General features: G+C 39.5%; 1 protein-coding gene across 1 annotated transcript; it reads right to left on the bottom strand.

Annotated features, from left to right (window-relative positions):
* Nucleotides 1–423: 423 nt before the first annotated feature.
* inpp5d (inositol polyphosphate-5-phosphatase D) lies at nucleotides 424–23,979 on the bottom strand. Its single transcript, XM_036522236.1, has 27 exons — nucleotides 23,628–23,979; nucleotides 21,411–21,474; nucleotides 17,952–18,087; nucleotides 17,492–17,657; nucleotides 17,056–17,196; nucleotides 15,069–15,159; nucleotides 14,508–14,585; nucleotides 10,000–10,077; nucleotides 8,866–8,989; nucleotides 8,650–8,756; nucleotides 8,416–8,518; nucleotides 8,017–8,213; nucleotides 7,192–7,309; nucleotides 6,980–7,076; nucleotides 6,112–6,250; nucleotides 5,355–5,463; nucleotides 4,773–4,861; nucleotides 4,168–4,249; nucleotides 3,837–3,926; nucleotides 3,392–3,502; nucleotides 3,120–3,196; nucleotides 2,906–2,993; nucleotides 2,615–2,761; nucleotides 2,126–2,192; nucleotides 1,729–1,953; nucleotides 1,073–1,521; nucleotides 424–950 (listed from the first exon to the last, which is right to left on the bottom strand). The coding sequence occupies exons 1-27, from the start codon at nucleotides 23,765–23,767 to the stop codon at nucleotides 907–909; spliced, it is 3,357 nt and encodes a 1,118-aa protein (XP_036378129.1). The 5' UTR covers nucleotides 23,768–23,979; the 3' UTR covers nucleotides 424–906.
* Between the last annotated feature and the right edge of the window lie 1,211 nt (nucleotides 23,980–25,190).

Below are 25,190 nucleotides of genomic sequence, written 5' to 3'. Positions count from 1 at the left end.
TGCCATTTTAGTACTGTAACTAGCTAATTAGCTTGTTATGGTATATTTAAAACAGGTATTTCAATCAGTGTGAGTGAAATGTATTCATCCAGAAAGTATACAGAAAATGAGTCATTGAAGTTTCTCATTTTATTTCCATTGCACTTGGTCACTGTAGAAGTGATGCTCTGAAAGAAGTAATTCAACAACAATGAAAAAACAAACGTTTATATTGGGAACTCTGCAGAATTTACCACTGTAAATAGATATCTAGAATTATTCATGAACTATATTTTGGTACATGAACAATGATGTTACTACCATGATCCTCCTACAATACCATTTTTTTAGTTCTTACATTTTTTGAACAAATTGACATTTCCCTCACTGTATTTCCATATGCGACCTTTCTTGGAAAGATGACAATTACATATTCAGGACATTAAGAAGTGAGGGGATTGGCATAAAAATGGGGGTAATATTAAAGTTACTAATTTGACTGCACATTATGAAAGAAAAGCATTTTTTATTTTCACAGGTTTTGGATATCACATAAATATGTAGAAATATTACATTCAATTAAAAATGTATGGCAGCAATCTTCATGGAAAAGCACAGTCATTGGACAAGGCAAACATAAACTCTTTACATTATGACAGCCCTATAACTTCATCTGAACAACATGTCCGCGTTTAACATGTTTTGGTCCCGAGTTTCAGCAAAACAAGCTACTATTCTATGATAGAGCAGAAAAGCATGAACAAGGTATTTACTGGAAGAGAAAAACTGGGAAATTGCTTTTTTTGGTTGATGGATGTGCTCTGGTTTACTAAGTCTTTGTTTATATACAGGAATCACACATACTTATTTTCTCCAAGATGGCAAGGAAGACACATGACATTTTGATGGCTGCCCAGCAACACCATGTCATTTCACTGGGCGTCCCATCTTTCCACTTGCTTCATGATGCACTGAGGAAATGAAAAAGCAAGGATTAATATTTCCTGCACAGACCTACATCAGCCCTACACATATACATTATAAATGCACGGATTCTTGGCGCTGTTGAGTGACTGTTTATGGTGGGGCTTACCATCTTTAGGGGGGGGCTTGTTGGGCCTTGCAGGGACCCTGTCCTTGCTGGGGAGGTCAGAGCTGTCTCTATAGTCCCTGGGCCTGATGGGCTGAGGGTCCCCTGGACGGATCTTCATTGGCAAAGGAGGCTTATTGGCTGGCATCATGCCCGCTTCAGAGCGTGACGGCACCACAGGCTTTTTGGCCAGACCAGTGGGCTGGAGAGTGGAGGGGCTCTGTGTTTTGGCCTCAGTGCAGGTGAAGGAGCGGTTCCGGGGTGTTGGGACAGGGGGTGGGCGGTCAGCCTCCTGTTCCGAGGACTTGGGGAAGGCGAAGAAAGCTTCCGGTGGAGTCAGCAGGTCCTTGCGCTGGGGGTCCTGCTCCTTGCCGCGCACTGCTGTCTTGGGCTTGGTCATGGAGCCGTAGAGAGGGTTGTCGAACATCTCAGCGGGCTTCCCATCCTCAGTTCTGCAGGAGTCACAAGACAGCACCATTTAGATCCCCCTTTTTTATAAAAAAAAAAAATCCCGGGGATGACAGAGATATTTGTCTGAAATGCCTCTGTCTGCATGCCTTTATATATCTTCATTTTCAAAATAAAGTCATGCAATCTACAGCAAAACTGAAGCAATTTGAAAACAGATGCCCTTAGGAGGGGAACACAGTGGTACTTACACATGATCTGACGCCTTTGCTGAAGGACTGCGAACAGCCAGGTCATGACCCATCTTCTTGGGGGAGAGATTACCAGGGGACATGTCCTTACCCGTGTGCCCCGGAGGGGGGCTCGGCCTTGGGGGCATGCTGTAGCTCCAGCCCTTCTCAGTCTGGCTCCCAGCTTTATAACCTACCCCCATATAATTGGGGTTACTGATGTCAGTGGGGAGAGGAAGAGCAGGCCTACAGAGCAGAGAAGAGCATTAGCCGAGTATTCTCCATTTTTCACATCTTAATACTGACAATAGTAGTGGATATTTGCACAAACAGGGAAGGGTAACAAAGATTCATATTCATGCAAAACCATGGGTATTAAGTGGAAATGGAGAAGTTAAACAAAATGCTGAGGACTCACTTGTTGCAGAATTCTCCGCCTCTGCCCTTGGGACATCCAGAATCATCCCTTTCCACTTTGATGAAATCTGAAACAAAAAAAAACAGGAGATAAAAAATTGATATGTGCTAATACCACCTGGAAACAAAATGCTGCTCATGTAGTGGTCTGTTGACTCTGTTGTAAAGCATTACAAATAGTCCAGGTATATGCAATCCAGGTATATATATTACTCCAACCATTTAAAGACACATGTGCATGTATGTGTTGCGTGTATGTACATGCATACATGCATTATGCATGTATTTGAATGTGTTCAAAGCAAATGTGCATGTGAAGATGGGCTATTTACACTCCTCCCTGTCAAACCCATGTACTGCTTCTTGTGTGTGTGTGTGTGTGTGTGTGTGTGTGTGTGTGTGTGTGTGTGTGTGTGTGCGTGCACACATGCGTATGAGGACACAGACTGTGTGCCCTCCTCCCTGTCGAGGCGGTGTGGGCAGTGCTCACCATACAGCTTCTCTGTCTGCTTGCCCCCCGAGGTTCGCAGTTTAACACCCCCACTCAATGTGCCCGTCTGTTCCCCATGGTGTGTCAGCATGATGTAAAAGTCTGTCTGGCTGGTCTCAGCTAAGCGCAGGGCCACACAGCCTTCGCCTGCAGCCATGACAAAACAGGAAGCATTTCAAACCCCACTCTCACCTCACAATTTCCCCAGACAAGTCACAAATTCAGAGCTCCTCCAAGTCAAGGAGACCTACCACGTGACCCGGACTCTGCTCTGCTCTCCTGCTCACTTACCATAAGACTCGTCGCTGTCAATGGACTTCACGCTGATAAGGATGTGCTGATCCAAAAGGTATTCTGGGTCTGAGATAATGGGAGTGAGCTGGGAATGCAAAAACACAGGGAGCATATCACTGTCAACACAGCTCTGAGCTGATGTCACAGGTAGTCTTCACCTGCCTTCTTTACTCTCTCCACAGATGTGCGGGAACTGGAAACTCTGGTTTACCTCGACTGGTGCTGCAAATCGAACCTTTATCGACCCCTCACTGTGCTCTTGGTTTTCCCCCTCGCGCTTGACACAACCTGAGGGTGAAAATGTATGTGTTCACAAATGGAGACATGACACACATGGGTAACAGGTAAAGCCCTGCTGCGTCCATTCATAAAACCATATCCATAAAAAACTTCAATGTTTCTGCAACAGTGCACTTCGACAGGCTTTGCCATAATGCAGGCTCCTGCCATAGTTGCTGGCCACTAATAAAGAAGGTCTCTCACTCTCCAGGCAGCTGGAGTGGTACTCAATGAAGAACTTGGTCTTGGACTTGGTTCTGAGGGTGGCCATGCAATTCATAAATGTAATGCCACCCTGAGACATGTTGTCTGGATCTGAAATGGAAAAAAATGTTAGTACAGTGGTTGATGGGAAGGATTTCAGTTAAAACAAATTAAACTAAATTGAGTAAACCTAACTCTTATTCTTCTCCTGTTCTGGGGGTACATTGCACACATTAACATCTTACATTAGAGGTCACACTTAGAAATGCAACATTTCACTGCTCCCCTGTTTTTGTAGTGGGTGCAGTGAGCCATACAATCATTGTGACGTCCAGGAACAAACACAGGCTTCGCTAATCAGGACTGTTACTGAGCCTTGCTTAAAGCTGATTCATAAGTTACTCCTTTTCCTGAATGATGGCGAGTTTAAAAAAGCAAGGCATACCATTTTTAGAGACAAACTGTGATGTCACCCCCACTTCAAAGGTTGCAAACACAGGTGAGTGGTCGCTTGTCATGATGTCATTGGTGCACCCTGCCAGACAAAGTGCAAGCTAAAAACACAATTTTTTGGTTGATATCAATCATGCATAGCAGGCTACAAAAATGGCTCATTGAGGAGCATGACCTACAGACAGGGCAGACCAGCACTTTGTGAGGAATATGTGAGGAAACAATACAAATAGAGCTGCACTGGCCGAACGTCGTCAGGCCCTGAGAATAAATATAAGCATAAGCATGTAGACACAGCTTCTCGTGGGCACACAAATGCTTACCATAAGACTGACAAACAACGTGCACCAGGGGGTAGGACTTGCGCAGAACACGGTCACACCAGGAAGGAAGGTTATATTTAGTCTGGGAGGAAAGTTAAACACTTTAAATTATTTTCGTATTGAATTTCCCCTTGTTTATATACCCCACATTTGAGGGTAAAACCTCACATCCTTTTGTAGTGTAGGTATGTTGGGTTTTCAAAAATAACTCACATTCTCGAGTTGCTGAATTCCAAAATGGTTCCTGGAGCAGGGTTGAACTGCTGGGTTTACTTATAGATGAAAGTCTTACTGCAATTCATAGTGGAAGATGTCCTTGCACAGAATGCAAGTGCTCTGAAGAGCCCCCATGACCAGCAGAGGGCCTTACTGAGCTAGCTCTGCTGCACTGAATTGCAACACCAAATGTGCTTTTTATTATTTTATACCCGTCTGTGTCAGAGGGTATGGCCACCAAGTTTGGATATGTAACATAACAAGCACCAAAGATGTGGACAAGTGGAAAACAATAAACAAACCCCTTAACTGTGCTTTAGTGTTTATCTATTTGTATTACTGTGTCCTCTTTTTCATCAGAAAGTGAACAGACATCTGAGAAAACATACCCCCGTGGCTTTGGCTTTCGTGTAGGCATACTTTTCACGTGTGTCTCTCTCAAAACGATATGTGGGGGCGAATGTTATCTCTTCTTCCTCTGCAAAAGAATTTCACATAATCCAAAACATTTTACAATTGCAATGGAATCACTTTCTTGTACCGATCTAAAAAAAAAAAACACTCCTTTAGTAAAGGACGGTACACTGGGAGTGTCTGGCAAGCCGTCTGGGTTGAACAAACAATAAAGACACACTGACCATCACAGCTCTCAGCCTGGCCGACTGGAAAATCAACCCAGAAGAAACTAAGAAAAGTTACAATGCTTCAGATGTCTTCATCGTTGATCACATGTTTGTGTTTTCCATTTTTATGTCCATTATGGTGTAGGAAAGGAACTCTGTGTAAATTAACTGTACAAACTGTATGTAAATACTGGATGCTTCCAGTATTGATTTTGCTTGACTCTCACACAGGCATTATTCCAGACTACTGTACTACTGTATATATGGTAGAGAATATGTATGCATCTCACACTGAAAGAGAGCTGCATGTCACTATGGACCATGTTAGGTGCAATATGTCACACTAACCATAGTCTAAGAAGACCTTCCCTTCTGCCCTCTCCATGCTGAGCTGGTCACGGCAGAGGAGGTCCTGATACTGCTGCTGCTTGATCTTTCCCACAATGTTCTCTGCTTCCTGCACAGGGAGAGCGAACAATGCAAAGTAGTGGCTTTTCCTGTCTAGTGATGTCAGCATGTCAAGCAACTGAAGTGGAGGTACAGCATGCCATTCAGTGCAGCGTTTTTGCACTGTGAGGGACTACATCACTGATTAATTAAACCAAAAGCACTTCCTGTAAAGGCGTGCACTGAAGAAACCTCTTCAGGGCAGACAATCAACATGATCTTAGTGAACAACCACAAACAAATAAAGTAAGGACTGCGAACAGAGGGGAGGATATTAATCAGACAAATGCTGCACCATGTTTGATGAGCATCTGGCATGCCTGCTGGTCTAAGCATTTAGAGGAACATAATGGAACATAATGGAACATAATAGTGACAACAGTGTCCTTGTCTTGTAGAAAGGGAAGGGGAAGTGCACCCACAAGCTGGTTTGTGCTTATGAAGAATTCAGAAACCACTTATTTCAGGTGCATTGAGATGCAGATATGCAAGTCCTGATTCTGATGTCTCAGGATGCCATTCTGAGGTTGATTTTCTGCTGCAGAACCAGTCATGGCGTCTTGTGGGTGTCAGTGTCTCACACATATTAAACGACATAACAATTTGCCTGAAAATTTGCCTTTTTGAAATACAGCACTTCAGGGGAGTTTTGGCTTACCGCTGAAGGAAAGTCAATGCGATAATTCAGATCACCCAACCAGAAGAGGTGTGTGAACCGATGTGTGATGTCAAATGGATTTAGCTTCTTATCTCCAAGGTTCAAGAAGCGTAGAATACTGATGTAGTTCTGGTTCCGCCTGGCAAAAGTCAGATGTGAGAGTGTCAGCAAAGCTTGATCCACTATACACAATTGCTGTTTAGGTGCTGCCCTAGACAGAACATTCTCAAGGTCTTAATCTTAGATGCAAAGAAAGCAGGCAGTGTTGCCTAATATTTCCCCCTTTTGTAAGAGATAGGTAAGCAGTTGTAGGTATAGCAGTTATATGGTCCACCAATATGTGCACGCTTTTATAATACCTCAAATTTGAAGGCCCAGCTGGGGAAATTTGGGATATGGTTGTTTCAAGAACAGTATCTATTTCAATATTTAATGAAGACACCTCATGTGTCATTGGAAATAGACAACGCAGTATAAAAAGGGACCCCTGCACAGCTAGCTTCGCTCTAATAAACAAAGGTCCTTTCACAATCACAGATCAGACATTCACCCTGTCCTCCTTGTTTGAACCTGCTGAGCCTAGCCAGGCATGTGCCAGTCAAGTCAAGCATAACACGGCCTATCCAAAATTTCCTGTCAGAGCAGCATTAGGGACACAACACGTTTTCTCTATTGCCAACTGAGACATGTAGTGGCTAGACAGAGTTACTCTTCAGACATACCCATCCCATTCATAACATTGGTGACAAGTGTTTTACAGCATGGTGCCCAGCCAGGCTGGCAAACCCACCCTTTTCCCTTTGCATAAAAGTCCTATAACATTTGTAGACGTTAACAATCTATTAAACTACAGAGAGCAGTAGACTACCTAAGCTTCTTTTCACTCCCAGAAGTCAGATGACTGTTGACAAATCCGAAGGATGTACCGTTGAACATAAAAGACACACCGACTGCGCCTTTATTTCCTGGAAAATTAAGCAGGAAGAAATTAAACAATGAGAGCATGTATATAAAAGAAATGGGTTTAGACTTATCTTTCTTCACTTTTCAGAGGTTATACTCGTCTGCATTATGACTGACCCAGAGTATTGGCGATTCCAGTTTTGACACTGTCCGAGAAGATGTGTGAAATACGGTTCTCATGCTCTGGTTTCGCCAGAACAACAATGCGAATGTTCCACAGTGTATGAATGGCTACCTGAGAAAAACCAAACACAAGGCAATGTAATGTAAAATGATCACGGGATAGACCCTCTGAGCTACATTTAAGAAACCCCCAAAAGTACATCTTGCAGCCCAAATTGTCAAAAAATTTTGTTGTGTCTTCTTTACATACACCTGCTATTCACCTGTTCAGAAACAGATATTGCGATGCAGCATAGGTAACTGTTATTGCTGTATTAGTGTGAACACAGTCACAGAATGAACAGTTCATTACATTTTTATATTATGTTATTTGACCAGCAGATGTACTCATCCAGATTATCTTACATAACTTCTATTTTTACATACAGTAAAATTCATTTATACATGTGAACCCATTTAAAAATGAAACATAGTGCAATGTATTGGGCAATATGTTGTTTAGTCCAAGAATAAATTGTAAATACAATATAAATACATTAAGGGAAATCAGAAATATATTGCAATGTAACCAAATATCAATTATTTACATATTCAAAATACATTGATTGAGCAAAAAATGTAGTCTCTAAAATATGTTCTCAATAAATCATTTTGTTGCATCGGAATATTCACTGAAGCATTTCACAGTACCTTTCTCAGGGATACAATAGCCTTGGCCACCCTGAATCAAATCCTCCAGTTACAAGCTTTCTGAACTACCGTTAGCCATGAATATGCTCCCAGCAACACTAATAAGGTGTTACTGATTTTTAGTCTTACTTGTTTGAAGCTGATGGTGGTGATGTCCCTCAGAGAGCTCTTGATGATATCAATCCACTCCCTCTCTCCAAGGGGGTCCTCCTGAGTTCCGATCACATAGATGTCGTGGGGTATGTGATCTGCAGTGTCATCCCGGGTCTTCCCCTGGCCCTTCGACTGGAACCATGAAGTAATGTTGTGCGGGGGACCAGCATTTCCTTAAAAACAACAGGATCCCAATTGAACATGTAGACTGCGCATATTGGCCTCTGTTCTGTGGTGAAAGGGATTTTTCGCCAAGGAATGAACGTGATTCTTAGGATATACGATAGTGAAAATAAAAACAACATTTTCCTTTCCTGAACTCATGCTAATCAGACACACCCACTTCCTGAAGTAGTAATTAAAAATGCTCTTCACCCATGTTCCAGGTGCCTATGAAGATGGTGATCATATCAGGCTCTGGTTTGTCAGAGTGTTTATTCTTCATCTGCTGTAAGAGCTGGCAAAATCCCTCTCTTTTCTGAAAAGAGACATGCAGACAAGGAGAGGAGAAGCCTTACATCTGCAAACAGTGAACCTCAAGAGATAGAGGAGCAATGAAACTTTATGGGTCAGATTCTAGTGGCAGCTCCATAACGTGCAGGGCTTCACCTTTGAATCATCAAAGACGTACTCCTTCCTCACAGTCTTCTCCTTCTCTGTCTCCACCATTATCACCAGCTTATTGTGGACCTTCTGCGACTTCACCAGCTGCAAGACTGCACATAGAATTCACTGTGATGTGGACTGCCAACACAAAAACATTGTGGCCAAAGGCAAAATCCACACACCTTCCAGCTTTGGCAACAATATTGTCAAAAGCCTTACTTTTGTTGTGCACATAGTACTTGTCCTCAGATCCATCTTTGGACTTCTTGAAGTACACCTTCCCACTCTCCACATCCACTTTGAGGTACATTTTGGTTGGAATGCTCAGAATATCAGATTTGACCTGCAAAATGGGAGGCATCATATAAAGTTGTCACTTGACTATACCCATGACTTTACAAAGTGTCTAGAGAATATTGGGTCTATATCTGTAGCTGTCGGAGACCAAAATGGTATTTGCCCGGAGCAAAGACCATGAGACACACTTTTCCCAATGCAAGAGAATCACAGCTATTTCTAAATTATATATCTTTTATATATTATACCTCTTTCTTAAATAATGTATCATATGTAAAGCATAATTTAAAATTGACAAAGGAAACACTCTTACACATCTCACACAAAGTACGCAAATATCTTTGTGCATACATAAAGATATCTAAATCAATGGAATTCTTCACATGCAGTGGGTCATATGTTCTCTCTGGTGATTCTTATCATTCATTAAGGTGAACATAAAAACTTTAAAATTATGATATACTCCTTACTGTTTGGGAACACCATCCATATCCCCACACTCAGATGTTAATCAGTTTTTTTTTTTTGGTGAACAAATGAACAATATCCAAGCACAATGCAATATCAAGGTATTAAAGATACTATAACCAATATAACCATGTGCTTTCAATGGAAGTGGCTATTATTCTTTCAGTGCCCACAGCTCCTCATTCATTTTCACAGCCTCTTGCCCTCATCATCATACCATATTTCATATCTATGCACAGGCCTTAATTCTTTGCCTATGGTTTTGAATTTGAATATGCAGTTGATAGAGAATCTCTACGGCAATATTGGTACAACACCAGACAGAATAAATCCAAAAGTCCTTCAACAAGTCAAATATCTGCCTTATTGATCAAGGCTAACTAAAGTTTTTGCACAGTTATTTACAATGAGTTATACAGTTTCTACATTTTCTCTGAGTTACAATAACAAGTCATATTACTTCACACATTTATATAGACACTTGGTCTTCTGGTTTCTGTATGACAATGTATGATCTGCAGTGTTCTCATATTCTGATTTGCATGCCTGGCATTATAGAAATTTGTTTACACAGCCTTGCTTCCTTACTTCAAAGGTCACAGGTGGTATGAGTGATTTTCTGTGGCCTCCATCATATCCAACTGAATCAAACACAGCATTTCTTGCCTGAAAGAAAAGCAGCATGTGCAAATAGAATGAATTCAACATTAACATTCAGTGGTCAACAATTTAGAATCTGGCAATACTGCAATAAATATGCTTAAATAATGGATAAACTAATACACAACAGGAATGAGTCTGTATTATTCTGTGAATGTTTTAGAAAAAAAGTGAAACAAAAAGCAAATTTTACACAACTCAATACTAGTAGACTCCAAGTTCGACACTGGAAAACTCTTCTCTAACAATGTGTATCATTTTTGTGTAGATCATTTTCAATCGGCTCAATATTCATTAAAAGTTAAAACCAATTCATTTATTTTTAAATTACTGCTCACTATCACAAACAATTTCACTGTAAATATAATAATATTATAAAAATAAAATAAATAAAAATAAAATATAATAATAATATAAAAATAATATGTTGCCAATAAGTCTTCATACAAGTACATTTTGTACTTCATACATTATACATAGCCTCATGTCCCCACTGACCTATAGATCCCTTAACCCAACAAGTACATGGAAGGACAGTTTGAAAATTTTGCTTTACACATTTTGTTATTTATAATCCATCTATCAATTTTGATAACCAAATCTACATTTGGGAAGATGGGCTGAATTTACATTACACTATATTACTTCATTTAGCAGACGCTCCTGCCCAGAGCGACTTCCAAAGTGTATCACTATGCTAACAGTAATTATCGCGAAGTTTTACAAGAGGTCAGTAAGATTAAGTTAAGTGCTAAGCTAGTGTAGAGTGCCTTTTTTGTGAAAATAGCGATTGATAGGATAGATAGACATAGATAGAGAGGAAAGTAGGCTAGAGATACAGCTTGAATATATTCTACTGTACATATGTGCTAGTGTGCATTACAATTGGGTATTTAAGCAACAAGCTTCTTTCTACTTAAAACACCAATTACAAAGTTAAACATGATTGGCTACTTATTACTGGCAAAAAACTATGGTCTAAAAAGAAGGAGTATTTGTACAGTACACTGCAGAGAAACAGCAACTCAACAAAAAGTAGCAACAGAAGGTTTCATTATTGTTCAAGGAACATTTTGTGGGCAATCACAAACACAGTGTGCTGGCCTGGTAGTAAAGGTATTCACCCATAAAGAGCCAATTCCACTGAAACACTCATATTTAAGTTAGGATAAGGTGTGATAATATTTATGGAAAGCTTGACTTAGCCCCTGATCTTTTCAATAGCTAGAAACGCCTCTGTACAAGAGTACACAGATTCTACATAAACATTCAATAGGACCATGGGTGACAAGAATAGTTTAATTTGCCATGTGGAAGTACAAATACAAAACTGAGTGACCTGCCTAATAAGTAATTTAACCTGCTAATTAGCTGCCTACCTATCAATGTAGCTTGCTGGTGAGTTAGCCATATAACCAATCACCTAGCTAGCAAATTAGCTAGCCCTACTTAGGATGACAGAAACAAATAACACATTATTCCCTTTTTCTTTTTCCTTGTGAAAGTTCCAAGTTTGGGAGTTTACTGTGTTGTCATATGAGACACATAAGTTATGTATATCATGAGTCAGAACAAGGGCTTCGAATCGGTTTGAGGAACATTATTTTATGGGGAACAGAAAAGGAAATGAAAACACTATTACATTTATTGCTCCAGAATAGAAACATTTTGAAATCCTTATTATCGGTTAATAACATTTTTTTTCCGTTCCTTGTAATATAGGCCTATGTAACATTTGTCAAATGTATCAGCTAAACATTTTTGTATTTTAGAGCGCACTTCATTCTATGCATGGTTTTGGTCTCTCCAAATAAGAAATGCACGCCTCCTCAGCAGCATGTCTCGCTGTGATTTTTCCCTCCATGTCTGTAGCGCACTTCAAGAAGCCATCACTGATCAACAAAGGTAAATTGAGCTGAATTATAACAGTTTCCAAGTGTCAGACCACAGTTCATTTTAAAATAGACTACAGATGAGTACTGTTAGGCAGCTAAACTTAATCACCTCCAACAGCTACCATTAAGCTAGCTAATGAACCATAACAAATATATCTTAGCTACATTAGCTAGCTAGTCAGCTAGCCTTCACAGTAGTAGGCTATTCGATGGCTGAAATCAGCTAACCTTGCGTAGCTAGCTTGGAAAATTTACAGATGACTAGCTAGTTTTGTTAATTGCAACCAGTAGCCTACACCAGGTTATTCTTGCATTGTAATTTATTTTGGGTTTTCTGTTATAGATGGGACGCAATCAGGAAAATCCAGTGCGGCAGCATTTTTCTTATGATCCAGCCACTTAGGCGTTTATCCTATCTTAAAATTCGCAGCAGCCAAACTCCATTCCCAGAAATAGTCAGGATGTAGCGAGGTTCCAGTTTATTGTAAATGGAAAAGATAAAAAATAACAGAAATTGCTAACATGTTAAATGAAGTTACGATATTTAACGGAATCTATTAAAAGTAGACAGTAGAAATATTAAAGGTGCTCTAATCACTGTTAAACGTTACGGTAATAACCGATTGATGCAGTCGACTAAGCAGTCATCTCATAGGCGAGCTGGTTACTTAGCAACAAACAGTTTGACTAACAAATAGGTTAGCCTAACATAAGTTAATTGAATATTAAATATCGATCTTGAATCAACGTCCTATTATGTACAGTAGTCATACATATATTACAAACATATTGCCATTAACATTTTACAATCATGAACACTTGCAGGCATTGCTACGAAGGAACTACTAGAGTAGTTCGTAGCAGAGGATTCATCAGCCAGCTGAGTGAACTGTCAATTCTCATTACGTGTCACTGCGTGTGAAAACAACGTTGGACTAGACAGCATATGCCAAATCATACTGTAGATTTAACTATTTCCATAATCATAACATCAATAACAGTAATAGTAGTATTGACATAGGACATTTTAGGACTTAGGACATCCATCTGTAAGTATAACAGAACAATCCAGGAGTATGCACTCAACAGGTCACTTAACCCTTTCGCGTGTACGGTCACACCAGTGTGATTAGAACGCTAGATTGGAAAAATTCTAGCGAAGGTTAGCTTTGAGGAAACAGTGATTTAAGCATAGCCAGGGGCGTAACAAGCTGACACCGGGCCCCGATGCAGGATGGTCAAGGCAGGCCCCCAGCCCATCTCATTTAACCAGAACGCGTAATGACGTAATGTCAATAGTGAAAGGGAGAAGTATTTTGAAACATGCAGCTTTAAAATGACCCACAAACAGCGAAATGCACTGCACAGTTGATGCCACGATTATATTATTATGCCACTAGTAATAGGCAACAGATTATACATTATAGGAAAGGAGAGAAAATAGCAAGGCCTATGCATGGGCCTAATATATATTTTTGATGGAAGATGGAATGCATTAGGATTTCCCAAGTCAATTCAAGATAGGGATGGGCTACATGACAAAATCTGGTGTCGGTGCACCACAACAGATGATAAACATTGTTGGTGATGGTGCACCATGACACAGATACACAACATTGCAAATAAATAAAGAAGCTCTACTTACATCATAGGTGCATTTTCCGAGCTTTTCACTGTGCAAAATCATCAATTTCTCTTGCTCCAGCTAGCGCTCACAACTACTGCTTGCTATCTCCTGCTCTTTCTTTTTAAAGAAATTACCTATTTTTGGAAGCTTTGCTTTTTGTTTCTCAGCTTCTTTTAATTTTCATTTTTTTAAAAGAACCTGCTTTTATGTTTGTACTTGTACTCCATTGCTTCTTGACGTGTGAAAATTTAGCTAGCTCAGGTTCAATGTACTGTTTTGGCCATGCAGTACGCATGTTTGTAATTACCATGTCCCAGAATTCTGAGTGCCCACTTATTTGAAAACTTCATTTAGAACTATAATATGTAGCCATGAGTTCATAAAAATATATATGTATATATAACTGTTATATCCTATTGTTTTATTTTATTTGTTTTATTTATTTGGTCAATGACATTAAGAATGACACACCATCAAGCAGACAACTCTGCACGATATATACTTAAAGGGCCCGATTACACTGATAAGCAGCCCACGCTCACGGCCACTCAATTGTCACAGGCCCCAATGCAACCGCATTACCTGCTTACCACTAGTTACGCCCGTGAGCATAGCAAATGCAGCGGGGCAAACTATGAGAAGTTTAGTAACGCAAATGAAAACATAATGAACCATGTAACGTAACACACGCACTACATAGCATAAAATAAGTCACGCACAAAAGGGTTTTAAATTATCAAAAGAGTACACTGCATACATTTATGTAAACATAACGTTATTGACCGGTTTTAATTTGGTTCAAACCGGTTTAGGAACATTATGTTTGGGGAGGAACGCAATAACGGAAACGTTAAAATACTGTTTCCGCTCCGAACGGAACATTTTGGAAATGCTAACTGGAAAAGATACTTTACCTTTTCTTCTATTGAATATAGAAGCTTGGTCAGCTGCTCAAGCCTGAATGACACAGATATACTTGAATCAGCAGAAACCTAAAAAAAAAAAACAACAACAGAAAAAGCGTTTCAAAACAAGCAACAACACAAAACGACAATCATGCTTTATGTAAAGTGCATTTGCATGGTATGTTTATAATCATTTGTATCAAACTATCAAACTCAGGCCATGCTCATGATTTAGTGATTTCAGCCTTGCTCACTCTGAAAAACATGAATGCCTCACTTAAAAGAAGCCAATCCTGTACAAAGTTTGTGCGGTCTCTCCTGCTGTTTGTGGAAATGACACAATTTATATGGTTCTTCTGAAGCATTATTTGCGTGTTTTCACAAAAAGGTCCAATCTTAACAAAAATGTTATTGGAAAATTGAAAATTGCTATTATGTGTTATTATTGTGTTAGATGATTGATTGAAAGTCTGAATTGGAGCCCCAGTGCTAGAGGAAGACTGGCTTTCAATTTGCTTTCATATAATTTGCCAGCAGAAATCTACATTTGCCTTTTGAGAGACATTGTACCTGGCTCCTTAGACGTCCACCTCCAGGTGAAAGCTGTTGATCCAGTACTTTCTGAAAGGCCTCCAGGGTAGGTAATGTGCGGGAGATTTCACTGCAAGAAAGATTTTCATCCTTATTGTGCACACCATAGTTTAAACAATCCTACATCAGTGGGTTGATGAACACACTTGGTATTACATTACATTCATTTATTAAATGCTCTTATCCAACACATCTTCCAGCACAAAAGAACAGAAGTGTATCCATTCAAGTTGAATGAACAACCAGACTAACAACATTCCCAGACCAGTGAGTGTGTCCATAACATCATTCCAGCCCTGCCACAAGTTAACTTGTGCAACCTGATTGGACAAGGAAAGTCAAGTGTACTACCATCATATAGATGATATAGGCACACAACAAACCTACTGCATGCTTTTTTAACTGTTAAAATTGTGTGCATGCTGTCACCGTATAAGCTTTCCTGGAGAAGATGGAAAAATAGATTGAGATGTATTACTGTCCAATATAGTTCTTGAGAGCAAATCAGGTATTACTGGTATAAACAGTACTTCATTCACGTAAAGACAACAGGGGAGACCCAGGCACATTGTCACACTTTTTGCTCTTTGTCTCATGAGATATGGAAGCTTTCAGAATATGAGGTTAAAACAAAGTAGTATCATTCAATGTACAAGCCTACATTTCATAAAAAACATACTAAAACACTCTAAATGTAATTTTTATATAGCTGAGATGATGGTTGTCACAATCTGTTCCATGCAGAGCCTAACTGTCATAAATAATACAGTTGTTTTCACAATACAAAATCCAGTGTTATCAATACACACACTGCGATAATATAATGTAAAACAGTAATATGAAACACAGTAAAACAAATAGAAGCACATTTCTTTAAACACAAACCAATTCCAAAGAGCTACAAAGAGTTGGAACATAAATATCAGGCTTAACATTTTATTACCACTGCCATCAAATGATAAGATGGTTGAATTCTAGTCGATGTGCCACAGTATATGCCTCTGATGATAGTGCTCTCTAGTTTCATGAATAACAGAACTGTGAATTTATCTGTTGATATTTCACATATATTTCATATTTATATATGTCAAATGAGGCATATCATGCATCAGAAAAGAAATTTGACATATTGAAAAAAAGTGAACAATGTCAATCCTCAATATTGTACCTGTGTCAAAAAAATATTTATGTAAAACTAAAAGTCTGGTTGGCTGTCTTCAGACAGCTATGAGAATAAGATTGGGTGTGTTGCATTTGGTTCGCTCAGTAGCCAATATGATATGATTTTTCACACTACATGGTCAAATGTACACACTGAAAACTACAGAAGAGAATGACTGAGGAGAACTTGTTGATCATGCTTGCTAAAAATGCTAACTGCTAAAGAAACCAAAGCTTATCTTTAGGTAGTTCATTGACAACAAGCTGGAGAATTCACCTTGACCAGCCCATCACTATTGAATGTAAATAAACCTTGCTTTTTTGCATACCCAAAGAGAGCTCATTGATTTATTTAAAAATCTGATTTATTAACTGGTTAGTTTTCAGTTTATATTATGCAGCTATTAAAGATCCACTAGATCAGTTTTTATTGTCTCCAGGATTCATTTTTGTCATAATAATGTTGAAGTATTAAACTGTGGCTTTTTGTGTTCTTTCATGGCATCATGCAGAAAAATCATTCTCAATAAATATAACTGCCTATAGCTGTATGCTCAAACAAGAAAAACACAATCAATACATTTACAGATAAACAAGCACATATACAAATGTTACTTAATAAATATTGAAACTGTCATTTTCTGTATTTTACTACTGAGCTAGCATTAAGGACAGTGGAAATTGCCTACTGTAGATTATGTTGAATGCACCTCCACATTTAGAAATTTCTTCCATTTAAAATCAGATAGGATTTTAATTTCCATGCTTATATTAAGGACTAAACGTGACAGAATAGATACTTTACCTGTTTAAGTTTTTGCAGATACCAAGAGTTAACTTTTTCAGGTGGGGCAGGCTGGGGTTCCCATTCTGCACTTGCTCTGCATCCAGACACACAGAGGTGCGGCAGTACTCCTGGATGGATTTTAGGTGATCCTCTGGGACGCTGGCATAAGAGCAGGAAAATCCATCAGATTTTTTTTTCAATGGGTTCTCTCACTGTATGCAGTCGGAACTGGGTATGTGAAACAACAGTCCTTGTGATTAACTAGCTCTCACAAACGTTGTTGATGATCTGACCAGCAATCAACAACCCAGCTAAAGATGAGCCCACCAACACCTGGAATGAGTAAGAACCTAAAAGGGTAACTACTGCAAAGACTCAGCTGACACATTCTGTAGCATTCTTTCAATCATGCTGCAGTGTAGAAGCTGGGAAAATGACAGTGGAAGTAACATACTTAGACATGTCTACGTGCTGCAGTCTCTGCATGAAGGTGTCAGAAATGGAAGCCCAGACGTGCTCATGGCCTTTGGAGGAATCGCAGTGGGAATCTTTGGCATCATTGACTGAAGTTCCACCACTGAAATTCCTCGGGGGCAGCTGGGGAGGTGTGTTTATTGGCTCTGAGGAAAAAGGATGAAATTTATTTGAAAAAGTATTGGCTGTCTTCTACTAAGAAGCCAAATTAAACAGTCATTACTGAAAAGAATTGTCAAGCTGAATTGTCAAAATAGAACGATGGCAACGGAAAATCCTACACAGGAATTTGACGTCTCTATTTATATATCTGTAAGAAGCATTGTCTCTCAACACTGTGCAGAGCAGTGCTGAGATCATTTTGATGGACTAGTAGCAGTTCCAGCTGTTTTCTGTTGGTTGGCTGAAGCTGGGAGTGATGCTTAGCTGGAGGGTTTTACCTGACTCCTCCTCTGGCTCCTCCTCCTTCTGCACTGGGAATTGCAGGTGAGTCACTAGCCCGAGGTTCTCCTTGTGGTATTCTTCCACAAGTTCATCTATCACTGAGAAGAAGCGGATGGGCACGCCCTCTGAAGCCTTGAGACAGATGCATGAGAAACATAGGCTGACATACCTGATGGGGATCCATGCTCCTTACTCTTGTGAATGCTCCTCGTTCTCATTCAATGTTTGTTACGATTCGAAGAACGAATTCTCTATACTGATTAATTATTAAGCAACTCCTACAACTCACAGGGGCTTAATCAGCTCTATGACAAATAAGGACTGAGATAACTAATAATCCAGTAATTTGGTCATGTGATTTTTCTCTTATTCATTTTGTGAGTTGTTAAATGTAGAAATACTCTGCAGGTCTGTATTATTTACTTGTTTAGCAGATGGCATTATTCAGGGCCACTCACCTTTCCTACAGTTTCACTATTATCCTCTTCCACAATTCAATACTGGTTAAAGGGTACAACACATCACCCCTTCCAAGATTCAAGCATGCAACCCCTTTCTTATCTATTACATTGTATTGCTGCTTAAAACTTGATCATGAATAAACACCACTATCTTAGAGGATGCCTAGATGCAAAACATAGCAGCCCTTTGTTTGCCTAAGAGCTAGTGAGGAGGATGCTTAACTCAATGTCAAGGCCTTTCCTGGAAAATTCTCATGCAAAACCAAAATTGCAGTTGCTTTGAATATGGACACCACATACTGCAATGCTCTTTGGTCAGTATTGATTCACTTCATGCAACCACCTGTCTCTTAATCAACGCAAACTCTTAATCACAGTGTCTTGACAAAATCCATCAGCAGGCTTGCCTTGACCTTAATGAAAGCTAAACAGGGCTGATAACAAATCCCAATCCCCCATCAAATGACATAAACAGCAGATATTTGCAGGCTAGAATATGCAGGCTAGAATACACAGCAACAAAACAGAGTCTTTCATTTGATGAGATGTTAATGTAATTGCTAAAAAGTATTACTAAAATTAATGCTGTTGTTATTACTATTAGAAATAGTTGTTGCAGTAGTAAGCAGTCACACTCTTTGATTAACAGTTGATTTTGAAAGAAACTTCACATCTTTATACATCTCTGAAGTAAAGATAGACATATTTGTCAGAAAAACTGTTCTGAGCATGAAATTTCAGGGAAAACATCTCATAATGGATTGGCTTTCCATCTAATGTTGAGTGCAAGAGGAACCTTGTGGCTTCCCTGACGCCCACACAAAGGGATAATTTAAAACTGCAGAACGGCTGCAGCAGAAAGAGGAAGAAATCGCTGATGCCTAAAGAAATGAAAGGGTGCACCAGATCAGCATCATCACCCCAACGCACTCTTAGACACTCTTAGTGGGGCTGGTGCAAGATAAAATGTCTACCTCTGTCTTACATAGAAGTAATAAAGAGCATTGTTGCATCGGCTTCTGACCCTTTTGCAGTAACAGCTACTAAGAGACATCTGGGCCTTGCTATCCACTGTTAAAAGTAGGCTGACATTGAGAGATAGCACTGTGCATGGCAAACTGTTGTACCGTTGTGCACTGCTTTGACCTGAGAGGTTACACTACGTGTTTGACTTCAGCATGATCACATATCTAGTGTGAAACACAAATGTGTGCTCACAGCTCCAGTCTCTGGTGCATGTGCTGAAAGACCTTTTCAGAGGCTGTATGGTGAAGATGTATTCTACTTATCACTCAGTGACAAGACGCCTACACACTGTCTGCTATCTCTGGGTGGAGGCCGGCAGAGCGAGCTGGTGTCACAACCCATTTCAACCAGCCATTTACCCAAAACTGATCATAAAAGCTACCTGCTTCATGAAATGAGTAATGATAATTCAGATTTTGAGAAATTGATTTTCTATGGAGCTATGCCTGGTGCAACAAATTTGAGACATTCTTTTTTAGATGCTGATGTATGGCCCATACATTACTTATATTATCCACTTACATTATTTTCCCATTAATAAAATTTGTTGTTTCTTGCTCAAATATTATTTTAAGGAATGGAAACACAATGTAGCGCTTGATTGTGCTGGTGTTAGTTTACTGTGACACCTTTTGTGTTAAAAAAAAAAAAACATGCAGTACACAGCTAATTAAAGAAATTGTATTAAAAAGAGTTCCAGAAGACCAAAGCTGGAGACCAATCAGCATGCAATTGGTGGAAAAACACAAATGGTTAAAAAAAGGTAAAAAATTGTAGCAGCTCGACAATTAAAACGTCAGTCAGAAGTGGATTATCTACAATGTGTCTTATCTTTCACAGAGAACCGTGAGAGTTTGGTAGCAGTATTAGGGGGAGTAGTAGCTTTCTAGATCTGGGAGCATTTGCTGACCATGTGCATGCACGTATTTTGTGTGTAATGAAAATCCTAGTACAGAAAGTGATGCTTTCTCCCATTATTACAATGTCTGCATGGATAAAAAATCTAGGTTACTTTCCTTAATTTAATCAAAGCTGCACTCAGCAACAGTGTGATGTTTTGGTTACTGTCATGCTTGGAAATTTTTACCACAATTACATTCAAAGCTATTGAAATATTCCGGCAATTTATTACAGGTTTTGGCATACTCCAATGCTGTTTTGACATATTCGCCTAACTGTGTGCTTTGGGGTGTCACTTGCACGTTGTAGTGTTTAAATTGAAAATAGCTTTCTCCTCTAAGCTGTATTTTAAATTATAAATCAAAATTAATTGAATAGATAAATGATTCTACTATGTGCTGGCATTGTACTGTTGTCTTTTACGCAGCTTGGAGTACATAACACAATACTGTGGTGATATACAGATGTGTTCTAGAGCTAGATAATTCTGTATTGCATGTAGAGTTTGTTTCAGTGTTAGTGAACCAAGGCTAACTATATGCCCAGATTTCTTATTTGTTGTGTGCAATTCAAAACCTTGTGCAGTCTTGAACACTTCTCTCTCACTGTACACTGATCCTCTATCCTACTTCTTCATGAGCAGTGTTTGGGAGAAAATCAAAAATATGGTTAACATCAGATTAATTATACAAATCAGGACTAAGCACAGATGATAATGGCCCTAAAACTGCTCTAAAGATTGCTGTAAAATGCAGCAGTCACTGGTACAGAATTCACAGACTGAACCCTGAAAGCCTGAAAAGAATGATTACGTTTGAAAAACAGCAAATGTTCCAAATGTTTTCCGTTGCCCTTTTGTGCCACTTTGGTTAAAGCCTTACTGCAGTTATTAGACCTAAGAGACTTTCTAAGGGCCAAACACAAAAGCAGAACTGCTCTTGTGTGTGCGAAGTTGATCTTAAAATAGCCGTGCACATCTTTCAGTCCACACCTGTGAGGTTTATACAACTAAGAGGGTATAGACGAAAAGGTTTACTTTTTGAATGTAAAGGAGTATTATTATCCTACCTGCACTGAGAGTTTCTTGTCTTCATTTGGCAAGATTCTGTAAGTGTACACACAATTCTGATATCTGCAGAGAGAGAGATTGACTGTGTGAAACAATGAGCAAAACAGTCATAATAACACAAAAATTAACCTAATGATGAAAGTCACATGTAAGACAATTTTAGATGTTTCACATATGAAGGACACATACATGTAATTCACAGAATGTAGTATTTTCATCATTTTAAATTACCTTCATGTGTAATTATTTGTGTAGTTATTTCTGTATCTGTTAGCTAGAAATTTTAAGCTTGCTTATTGATGAAGGACATTGCGGTTTCACTGGAGGCTGTGGTGTACAGAGTGGCTCCCCTTTTAGCTACTACACCATGCTCTCATAATGTTTCTGTGAGTATGTCAAAGGCCAGTTGGGGCTGTCACAACAACCCTGTAACCTTCATAATGTGCCTGTTGTATCCTCTCTATTGTGCAGAGAAGAAGTCTTAGAGACGACTGGTTCAACAAGGTGGTACAAATAAGGAAACATGCACTAAGCTGTATCCAATGTTTTTTTTTTTTTTTTTTGGGGGGGGGGGGGGGGCATTGCACAGGCCCATGAGAGCTTTGCTTTCTTTTTTTTTCTCACTTTCCCTCATTGATTATTTAGGCAGATATTGTATTGTACATGTGTGGTCAAAGAAAGTCTCTGCATCAGAAATGTTAACATCTGAAAGGTATCCAATGGGATACCTTTAAACCCATTTATGCAATACATGAATCTGATGAAAAACTAGCGGAACATCCCATGAATGCTCATTGCCCTGTAAATGTCAGTGGTGAGGTTTTTTTAAGAAGTTGAAATGAAATGACTATACTCATTGTAAAATAAATGAACAAAGGAACATGCCCAAAATGCACAAGTCTGTCTCTCTACCCTAAACAGAATGGAAAATCGTAAAATGGTGGTAAGGTCAGTGCAGACAGTAGCCATACTAGGAAATGAAAGTTACGCTTTGCTGTCACAGCTTTGCTGGTATCGTACTATTTTTATGCACATTACTACAGGGAGTGTCTTATACCAAACCAAAGTCTACATTAAGAGACAATGTTGAATAACAGTATTGCATTCCTCATATTAGTCAGTATGCATATGTTGAGCAATGAGCAACTGATATGCAAATACACATTACATAATTTATGTGCTTACTTATTGTGCAGAGTCTTGAATTAGGGAGAAGGACACATTCAGAAAATGTGTAGTCAGATAAACCACAAATGTAATTGCATAACTAATACATTAATAATAGCTAGTGGTACATAACAGATGTTCTGTAAATTCACTGTCCATATTGTATAAAGGGTTATCAAATCACCATTCCAGGAACTAGAAAAAAATTTGATTGGTTCGTGACCCTAGGGAGGCACAGCCATTAAGATAACTATCATAAATCCTAGCACACAGCACTACCCAAGTCAAAGTCTTTTTAGTCATTTTCATTTCCCCATAATGCCACTGGTGATGGCTGACCAATGAAAGAACTCAATTTGCTGTTGTAAATCCGCAGAATAAGGTCACGCAATAAGCTTTTTGTTTTCCAGGCCTCTGCTTATTGTTACACATATTCATCATTTGTGGACAATAAAAGCCATCAGTTACACATTTGATAGTCAGCTACTTTTCAGTGGCACGACATGGCAATGGTTTATTCATTTAGGGAAAGTCATGAAGGATGATGATAGTGCAGATAGCTGCTTCAAAGAGAAAAAATTAGAACAATATTGGCTGAAAGCAGTGCACACTGCTTTGTAGTTCAAATATTTCATGTATTTTGACACAAGAAAACAGAACAAAAGCCAAAATGGAGCTCTGAAAAATACTGAATTTGTCCACAGTGCAGGTGATAACAATTTCCTCCCTTCTCCCAGAATGAAAATAAGTCATTTGGGTGATTTGTAGAGGCCAGGCCAAGTTCTGACCTTTCTCTGGCTATCTTAGCTACAGTGACTGTATCAACCGTCAGCGAAATACAAAAGAGGTCATTCACAGGGAACCAGGGGGAGGTGTGTCTGTTTATACCTATAGCAGGTGATTTACCTCTGATGTTCTGGATGCTAAAAGATCTCAGAACTGATTACAGTTTTCTCCTGCTGAACCACACACACATGCACGCACACACACACACACAAATTCATCCAGAACTGACCATTTGAAAAGGAACAGATAACCAGGTTACTTACAACACACAGAGGGCATAGGCTCCTTGTATGGACTCACTGTCCCGTAGAAGAAAGCTTCCATCTTTGGCTGCCTTGGAAAGCAGGTCCTCAGCTTTGGAACGAGTAATATTGCCATGGTACCAAGGCTGGTAGGTTGCCATACCGGCCACTGACCTTTGTGAAACTCCTCTTTTTTGGGGGCTCTACTTTGTATTTTGCATTTGCTTTCAAAATGTGCGGAAACACGTCAATGGAAATTCAGATCTGCTTGCTGGTCGAATTCATCTTGGTCTGTCTCTCTCTCTCACTCGCCTGTTCTTTCTCTCTCTTCCTGTTAGAGGGGTGAAAGCAGCAGAGAGGAGGAAGCAGCCACAAACACAACTCTGAACTTCCTCATTCTCTGCTCAGAGTGAGAAGTCAGAAAAGGAGGGCTAGCCGGCAACCTACACTGAATTTAACACGACTGCAGGCACCACAGCAGAGGTAGAAAAGCTCTCTGTGTTGGGTAGAGAGTTATCTTTAGACTGTTGTTCAGAGGCCTGTATCCCGTAATATCAATTATTAACCAAGCAAACCAAGACTGAAAAAGGATACTCTTGCAACTGTTTTCATTTTAAATTAACTTGTAAAAAAAAGTGGTGAATTACTAGCTCATGTTAACATGCTGAGTTAGTTTAGCTTTTAATCTCTGGCATGGAAGTGAAGTCACATGCTAAAGTGCTCACATGGTGAAATTCTCAAGATCTCAAGTATTACATGGCACCTCTGCTGTGCTCTACTGAACAGAAAACCTGTTGTTTTACACAGATTCAATCGTAGATCAATTTGTAGATCATTACTATAGACTATTACTTTAAAGGAGAAGTAACAGACAGAACTCAAGTCGCCCATTTGAAAATTTCCAATTGTTATGCTGGTAAATGTTACAAATAAAAAAGTCACGGGTTTTCAATTCTGCACGTGTTTACTTTCTTCAAGCATTTAGCTGTTTGCAGATTTAAATTTCCTTTACTTTTTGGATTCATAATTTCAATCACTTACAGATCTGCATCTGTGCAACCAAACCATGGGGTTTTGTGTCTGTAACTAAGCACTTGTCCAAACAGACTATCCTCTAGGTAATCCAGTCGCAGAGATTGTTGTGACAAGCACAAAAACATGGTCTGACTGAGGTGAAGGCCATTAAAGGTCAATAGGTCTTTAGAGCTGGCAGGCACTTTCAGGCCCATTTATGTAATGCAAAACCTTTGATTTTAATAGGAGTCATCATCATGCCCTTGATGCTTGGATTCCCCTCTCTTTTCACACCCAGTACACTCCTCTACATTCCACTGCCCCCCCTTATACACACATGCTCTGTATTTCTGCAGGGAAGAACAGCAGAGGATGCCCCACACTCGCAGAGTAGGTGGTGGACAGGAAGTCTTGCACAAAAAAAGAGAGAAAAAATATCTGCTGACAAACCACAGTGTGAGTCACGTGATCTTAAAAGAGAACCCAGGCTCTGTGACACTCTCTGCAGTCTGGGGATTTCCACCCCCTGTCCAAAGCCTGCTGCCACTGATCTCAGTTCAGCTCAGCTCA

The sequence above is a fragment of the Megalops cyprinoides genome, chromosome 2 (genome assembly GCF_013368585.1).
Source record: "Megalops cyprinoides isolate fMegCyp1 chromosome 2, fMegCyp1.pri, whole genome shotgun sequence".
In the NCBI taxonomy this organism is placed as follows: domain Eukaryota; kingdom Metazoa; phylum Chordata; class Actinopteri; order Elopiformes; family Megalopidae; genus Megalops; species Megalops cyprinoides.
Note: the sequence above shows the minus strand (reverse complement) of the source record. Positions and strands in the feature narration are given on the sequence as shown.

Excerpts from the sequence above, each read along its gene's own strand:
- inpp5d (XM_036522236.1), bottom strand. The coding sequence starts at position 23,767 with ATGGCAACCTACCAGCCTTGGTACCATGGCAATATTACTCGTTCCAAA. Across the intron at positions 8,519-8,649 it reads ACGTCTTTGATGATTCAAAG|AAAAGAGAGGGATTTTGCCA; the intron begins GTGAAGCCCTGC and ends GTCTCTTTTCAG. Across the intron at positions 951-1,072 it reads CAAGCCCCCCCCTAAAGATG|TGCATCATGAAGCAAGTGGA; the intron begins GTAAGCCCCACC and ends TCATTTCCTCAG.